This window comes from Ictidomys tridecemlineatus, chromosome 11, assembly GCF_052094955.1.
Source record: "Ictidomys tridecemlineatus isolate mIctTri1 chromosome 11, mIctTri1.hap1, whole genome shotgun sequence".
Lineage (NCBI taxonomy): Eukaryota > Metazoa > Chordata > Mammalia > Rodentia > Sciuridae > Ictidomys > Ictidomys tridecemlineatus.
In genome coordinates this window covers 22,038,827-22,046,240 of record NC_135487.1, presented here as the reverse complement: position 1 = coordinate 22,046,240, position 7,414 = coordinate 22,038,827, and the positions used below count along the sequence as shown (strand labels likewise).

The following is a 7,414-nucleotide window of genomic DNA, read 5'->3' as shown; positions in this document are numbered from 1 at the left end:
CCAATTCCTGCCCGAGCGGGGACTCCAAGCCCTCTGTGCTGTGCAGGATTATTTTATTCTGAGAAGAAAGGTGCAAGGAGGGGAAGGAAGACACGGAGCCACTTTTTTACTTTTTATTTTTGGTTTAATTCCATCCAATGTCCCCAACTTCATAGCACCTGGGGAGCTGCGAAACACCAGAGTCCGTAAAGTCATTTTTTTTTTTCCCGGTCCTGGGGCTGAAACCTAGGGCCTTGCACATGCTAGGCGAGCGCTCTGCCACTGACCTATACCCCAATTCCTTTATTAAAAATTTAATTTTGAGCCAGGGTCTAAATGTAACAGGCTGGTCTTGAACTTGAGATCCTCCTGCCTCAGTCTCTCATGTAGCTGGAATTATAGGCGTGCACCACCACGAAGGGAAGTCACAGTTTGAAGAGAATGAAAGAGGCAGTGTGGGCCTGGGTACTACTCCTATGCAGCTGACTGCTCCTCAGGCTCAGCATTCTCTGCCAGGTGCAGTTTCTGTCTGTGCCAGTCAAGGATTGTGATGCTTTGGACTTCAGTCATTCCTCTCATCAGTCTAAACATCCCCTACGGGTCTATTTTCCCCATCCGTGCAAAGGGCTGTCCCACGGTCTGAGGTTTCAGTCCCCACCTGCCCTTCTTTTTCTGAATGGTGCTGGGGACTGAATCCAGGAGCTCATGCATGCCAAACATGTGATCTATCCTGAGCTATCCTTGCAGCCCATCCTGCCTGCCCATCTTGCTAGGTCACTTATCTCTTTCTCTTTTCTTCCAGATCATGCAGGTCAGAAGAACCGGAGGACCGGTGGGGTGTGTGTGTGTGTGTGTGTGTGTGGATCTGCCTTCATGTGGACGCATGCACATTCTGCAGAGCTAAATGAGGATTAGTCTAAATTAATACATTGTTCTATATCGAAAGGGCAGGAGGACATCAGACACACTTTGCCATCATTGGTGTCAGCTGAAGTACTTGCAAAGATTTTGATCGGTAAAAAAATAATCCCTGCATTCACCTTTCTCCTAATATTTGGGTTGGGAAATTCTTTTTACATTGCCCCCAGGTAGGGGCTGTTTGTGGCTAATTCTGATTCAGTAGGACTGCAAAGGGGTGGGGATATTTAGTTATGTGTGCACACTCCGGGAGGGAGGTGAGGGGGAGGAACCTGACCTCATCTCATCCCTTCCTCATCTGCAAGACATGTACACTGTGGAGTCTTAGAAAGGATACATAGAATTACTAAGATCTTCCAGCTGTCAATAGAGAAAAGAAGGTTTCTATAAGGAATGGGACTAGAACAAAGTCTGAATGCTCTGGGGACCCTTATCTAATAGAAACTGAGGGGCTTATTGCTGTTGGATTCATGCACCCCCATCTTTTCACCAGGGACCTTGGGAGCAGGTATCTTCCCCACCCTTGATGTCCCCAGGATCCAACTCACATTGCTAAGCAGCTGGTCCAGGTTGCGGTCTGCCATAGTCTTCTTCTGCTCCTCAGGCAACCCCTCCGTGACTCCGTCCTCTTCCTCTTCCTCATCCTCCTCTTCCCCACACACATCCAGGCTGAAGTGCAGCCGGGCCAGCTTCTCCTGCATCTCTCGAACATGTTCCAATTGCTCAAAGGAGCATTCCTTCCCTGAATGGGAGCAATCCTCATTCTCAGGAACCCTGACAGTAAGCCTGGGACCTTGTTCCAGCCCCACCACGGAGACCAGGACCACCCTCCCCACCCACAGCCCCTCTCTGCACAGCCTCCAGGACTCACCGAAGGCTTGCAGCCTGCCGGAGTGGAAATCATTGAGCAGATTCAGCAGACCCCCCTCCATCTCATAGACATCAGTCACCTCAGTCAGGAAAGAGTGCTGCAAGGGCGTGCCTGCAGAGCCGCCCCCACCTCCAGCCAGTACTGGGCGGCATTTCTCCTTGCCTACTCTGTATGGAGTGTACATGACCATGAATGGGGGACAGCCAGGCGCTCCTGGATCTTCTGTGCCATCTATCTAAATCATCTGCCCATTCATTCATCAACACAAATAGAAGTTTTTTGTTCTGGCCCTGCCTGGACACTGGGATGGATAGAAGGAAGGGAATAAGTGAGGGAGAAGGTAAGAGGTCAAAAAAGAAGTCTTTCTACCAATGACATAGCCAGAGCCATGCCTGCAAGGGACTCCTGGATTTCTGTTGGAGAGCTTCAGTTACCCTCCAGTCTCCTGTGATTCTGAATGTGTTACTTGTTCCCTTTGGCTTTCAATAATTTTGGGTATAACTTTTCCTTTATTGCCACCAGACTGTCTTACCCCCCACCCCCACTTCTTCTGCCCTCTTCTATAAACTGTTTTTTTTTAAATTTTTATTTTATTATTTTTTTTAGTACAAGGGATTAAACTCAGAGGTGCTTAACAACTGAGTCACATCCCCAGCCCCTTTTTATTTTTTATTTTGAGACAGGATCTCTCTAAGTTGCTTAGGACCTCATTAAGTTGCTGAGGCTGGCTTTGAATTTGCAATCCTCCTGCTTCAACCTCTGGAGCCACTGGGATTACAGACGCGCACCACCATTCCTAGCTACAAACTGTTTTGAATTTTTTGTTTCCTTAGGATAACACTGAATGCCTTGCCAACCTGGCCTTCCTTCCTTTCAAGGCTGCATTTCCTATTATTCTAAGTCCAGTCCTGAGCTTCAGCTATAGCCCACTGTAGCTGTTCCCAAACATGCCTCTCAAGCAGGAGGTATGCAAAGCCACAGGGGAAACGGTGATTTTGATTTGAACATTTGGAGAAAGAACACATTGTATTTGGTGTGAACAAACATGGACACTTTATAAGGTAGGAAACAAATTCCCAATCATTTTTAAAAATTCAGCAGAGAATTCAAATTGGGTACCCTGGTATCCCCTCTCCATTTCTTGTTCCCTGACACTCCATGGCCCCCAAAGAACCTGTGGTTCTTGGAACCTTCTAGGCAATCTCCCCCACTCACAAACACTGGAAATGGAACCCAGGCTCTTGCATATGCTTAGGCAAGCACTCTACCACTGAGCTAAATTCCCAGTCTGTGGCAATATCTTTCTCTCATTTTTAGGCCAAGCAAGCTTTCAGCTAGAATATTCTTCCCTTTTCAGTGCATCCAGCAACTTCCTTTGACTCTCTGGCAGGTTGCTCCCTCCCTCCCAAGAAGTACAGCCTCATAATATGTGATCTCAGTTATCCATCTGGCCTTTTTGCCATATGCACTTGAGGATAGGTACTGGATCTAAGTCATCTCTGAGTGCTCAGGGGTCAGCGGGAGCCAGCCCCAAGGAAGGCACCCATTATTCCTTAGTGGCTAAAGGCTGATGGCCCCCTTTGCCTTCCTCCCCCACAAGGCTCAAACCAGAGTTGAGAGTCCTTCTTCCTTGCCCTGCATCCCTTCTGTACCCACCTCTTGAACTTGGCCCGCTGCTTGGGGGATGGTAGATGAGGGAGTCCCAGGGCCAAAGAGCCACTGTGGCTAGTTGGCACAGGGACCCTGCGTAGTGTGCCTGGGGCCTGGGCTGCCTGGGTCAGGCAGGGCTTGGGACTCCTTTTCTTCTTTTTGTCATCCATTAGGTGCTGGTAAGCCTCAGGCCTGGGAAGGAAGCAACCTCATTGAGATTCTGAGGGTCAAAGTCATCCCTTCACCCAGCAATCCCTGAGAGGTGCAAAGGAAGGGCCCTGGGACCTTCCAACTTGTTTTCTCACAAATGTCAGAGTCTTTGTTCCCTTGTCTGTGCAGGGTCAGGTGCTACTGCCTGTTGCTGGGATCCTGGATGTGCATTTTAAGGACCTTCCAAGGCCCATAAGACCCTTTCTGCCTGGGCCCTGTCTGAAGGGGCTAAACCAGGATGCTACCCTGTGCTGTTGGAGTTTCCTGTCCCTCTGGCTAAAAGGGTGGGGCTGGAGAGGAAACGTAGGGAGACAGGGTGGACGTAGGGAGACAGGGTGGCCGTGAGATGGCTGGAGTACAGCTAAGACACTAAGGAGTGTCTTAGCTGGGCCCCATTCTGTTTATCAGCTGCTTCCAGGTTCTGACTAACCTGGTAGGCCTGAGAGGTGACCAGGGTGGGGGCGGAGACACCTGGGAAGGCCCTAGTTAGTGTCAAGCAGCAGTGACCCTGGATGGGTATGGGCAGAAGTCCGGGCCCACGGGGCGGGGCTCGCTGTGCTCCCGCTTCACACTGGCATCCCTCCTCTTCCACCCCGCGCCCAACCGCGAGTGCCAGGGACTCCAGAAGTTCCCAGGGACCGCTTCCAGCTGCTCCTCCTTCTCCAAGTCCCTGTGGTGCGTGGTCAGGCAGCGGGCAGCCTGGGCCTCCAACAATGGCCGCGCAGCCGCGGAGTCCGGCCACCACCTGAGCCTCCGCTCTAGGGGTCCTCTGGCGGCGGCCTCCCTCCACGCTGCTGCCACCCGCCTGACTCCTCTCTCTGGGGCGGTGAGGCGAGGTCACAGCACTGAGGCTGGCGGGCGCCAAATGGGACTGGGCGTGGTGGAGGGAAGACCGGCGCAGGGTCCGCCTCTTGCTGCGGCGGGGTGACCCCTTGAGGGACAGGAGAGGTCGGAAGCTGGAGCCCCCGTACCCGGGAGCGGCCGGGGCAACCCCGGCTCCATTTCCCACGCTCGGCCTCCGAAGCCAGCCCCAAACGCAGCTGCAGCCCGCGGCGCCCGCCCTGCACGCCCGCACCTCCTCGAAGGCGACCGACCTGGAGGCTTGGTGTCCCGAGCGATGCTCGAGGGCCGGTGCCCGGCGCCCTCCGCGCTCCTCCCGGAACGCCAGCGGGTGGGAGCTAAGCTGGCGGGAGTGATTTGCATTTAAAGAGAAAGTGACCTTCTCGGGTTTGGGTTGGAGCAAGTTGGGAGGAGCGTCCCCAAATTGAGCTCAATTCTCTCACTCACCTGACCTCCTGCCGGAATTAAGGCGACCCTGTTGATCGTGCGATAACGGTTTAATAAATACTTTTCTGTCAGTTTTGGAGGGAAGGTACAGTCTCTTACAAAATGGTGGTGGCTTTGTCAGGAGAGGGGGAAGGGGGATGGAAAATAAAGAGGAGGCAGGGAGGGCTTGGAAGAGGGAGAACGTGTTAGTATCCAAGAATCTTGAAGCATTTTCGGTCTACTCAATACTCCTAACCCTGCGCTATCATTGCCACTGTCCACATTGTAGGGAAAGTAAACACTAGTCATTTCCAGGGCAACAGCACTCTCCCCACCACACCCAGATCCTGCTGGGTGGTGAGCAGTGGGGCTATATTCTGGCATCGACAAGTGCCAGGTCCCCTCCTCATCCCTCAGCCTTAGGAGATATATGTGGGGAGCCCCAGGTCCCAGAGAAGCCCACTCCATTCCCTGGCATCTGACTTCAACGCTCAGAAGGGAAACCTGAGCACCTGGAGGAGCCTGCATCAATGGGGCAGCTATTTAAAGTCCTGACAGAGGATCCTGGCTCGGTTCCTCAGGGCATTATCTGATGCCACATGGGAGAGGCTCATTCTTGTCAGGCTACCCAGCAGGCTCAAATCAACTGGCCCAAGGCAGTGCACACAGCCACCATGTCCACTTCCCTCTCACACTGGGCAAGAGCAGCTGCCCTGGGCCAGGCATCTGGCTGAGTTAGAGAGAGAGGCCCTGCTTCTGCAGGCACTTGTGGAAGGCTCATCATTCCCAGATATATGCACTCTGAAGACTACTCTAGAAAGGGAGACATTACTTCAGGAATTTTTCAATAATTGGGAGTCAGAGGGAGAGAGGACAACAGGAAGTCCTTTTCTCCCTTACCAGAGCTGCCAAGAGTGGTGCTAGGGCTACTCCAGGAAAGTGTAGAGGGTACAGGAGCTCCCCTGCAGTTCCCACCCTCAGAAGCCTCAATTAAAAGCAGAGATGCTTTGCAGCAGCATTCCCTCATCCCTTCCAGAGATCTTTGGAACCAATGTGGCCAGCACAGAACACTTATCAAGACCTTGGCTAGAAGGGAAAGAGGCTCTGATCTTCTGGCTTGTACTGTCACAGCCAGTGGGTGGTTTACTTGCATAAGTGCAAAGCAAAGGCCCTTGAATTGCTTCTGCCATTTGTTGGGCATACATCACGTACCATGTACCACTTTTTGAACATAACCCAGGTCCCTGAAGTAATAGGATTTTGGATGAGGCCATCAGTAGGATGTCTCAAGCTTCATTCCCAGTGAATAAACAGGGGTTAAGAAATCAGCTGAATGAGCTGGGGCATGGTAGCATATGCCTATAATCTATAACTCAGGAGGCTGAGACAAAAGGACCAAAAGTCTGAGGCTAGCCTGGACAACTTAGACCCAGTCTGAAAATTTAAAAAAGAGCTGGGGGACTGAGGATGTAGCGTTTGCCTAGCATGTGTGAGGCACTGGGTTTGATTCTCAGCACCACATATAAATAAACAAAATAAAGGTCTATCAATAACTTAAAAAAAAAAAAAAGGGCTGGGGACATAATTCAGTGGTAATGTGCCCCAGGGTTCAATCCCCAGTACAAGGAAAACAATAATGGAAAATATGGTCTTGTCAAGGAATGCTTAAAAATCAAAAGGAATCGGTTGGTTCTTTTACATCCTCTTGGGTAGGCCACTGCTAGGGATGCTGCCCTGCCTTTTGCTTCACTCATGGACCCTACACATTACTGGGGACTAAACTCAGGGGTACTTTATCACTAAGCCTTTTTATTTTTTCAGGCTGAGTCTTGCTAAATTGCCCAGGCTGGCCTTGAATTTGCAATCCTCCTGCTTCAGCCTCTGGAATCATCCGGATTACAAGTATGTATGTGCTGGTTTCCATTTGAACATTCAGTGGTTCTTCCCTGCCCTTTAGATTTGACCTAAATTCCTTAGCCTGGTGCACAAGCTTGAGCCCCTAGCCTCATTTCCCTTACCCTCTAATAAGTTCACCTGGACTTCCAGGTTAATTGCCTAATTACTACATGAACTTGTCAATCATTTGCCTGCCATTCAGGTCAGAAGGCCCTTCTAGATATCTACCCCTCTCCCTTGCCAAAGGGGGCAAGGGCCTCCTCTCTGCTCCCATGTAGTACCACTGGCCTTTCCATACCTAAAAGGACCTTTTCCCTTCTTTAGTCTGTGAGCCCCCAGATGCCAGGGACAATCTTTTTTTTTTTTTTTTTTAACCCAGGGGTGTTTAACCACTGAGCCACATCCCCAGCCTTTGGGAAAAAAAAAAAAACGACTGGATCTCACTAAGTTGCTAAGGCTGGTCTCAATTTGTGATCCTCCTGCCTCAGGCTCCCAAAGCTGCTGGGATTAACAGGTATGCACCACTGTGCCTGGCTCAGGGACATTTTTTTTGAGAGTGAGAGAGGGGAGAGAGAGAGAGAGAATTTTTTAATATTTATTTTTTAATTCTCGGCGGACACAACA

At 50.9% G+C, this 7,414-nt stretch overlaps 1 protein-coding gene across 4 annotated transcripts; it reads right to left on the bottom strand.

Moving 5' to 3' along the window:
• Window positions 1-99: 99 nt before the first annotated feature.
• On the bottom strand, window positions 100-4,849 carry Ccdc28b (coiled-coil domain containing 28B). Of its 4 annotated transcripts, none has more exons than XM_005317742.5 (6): window positions 4,723-4,849; window positions 3,425-3,610; window positions 1,769-1,935; window positions 1,446-1,639; window positions 1,235-1,257; window positions 100-508 (listed from the first exon to the last, which is right to left on the bottom strand). In XM_005317742.5, exons 2-6 carry the CDS (start codon window positions 3,586-3,588, stop codon window positions 454-456), a joined length of 603 nt encoding a protein of 200 aa, XP_005317799.3. In that variant the 5' UTR covers window positions 3,589-3,610; window positions 4,723-4,849; the 3' UTR covers window positions 100-453. The 4 variants fall into 4 exon arrangements, with proteins under 4 accessions (XP_005317799.3, XP_013217678.1, XP_040144235.1 ...); XM_013362224.4 differs by having other exon boundaries at window positions 4,600-4,730; XM_040288301.2 differs by having other exon boundaries at window positions 4,704-4,728.
• Window positions 4,850-7,414: the final 2,565 nt, after the last annotated feature.

Coding starts and splice junctions, on each gene's coding strand:
- Ccdc28b (XM_005317742.5), bottom strand. CDS start 3,588: ATGGATGACAAAAAGAAGAAAAGGAGTCCCAAGCCCTGCCTGACCCAG. Junction 1,258..1,445: donor TGGACCAGCTGCTTAGCAAT/GTGAGTTGGATC, acceptor CTCTATTGACAG/CTGGAAGATCTTAGTAATTC. Junction 509..1,234: donor GAAGATCTTAGTAATTCTAT/GTATCCTTTCTA, acceptor TGACTGGCACAG/ACAGAAACTGCACCTGGCAG.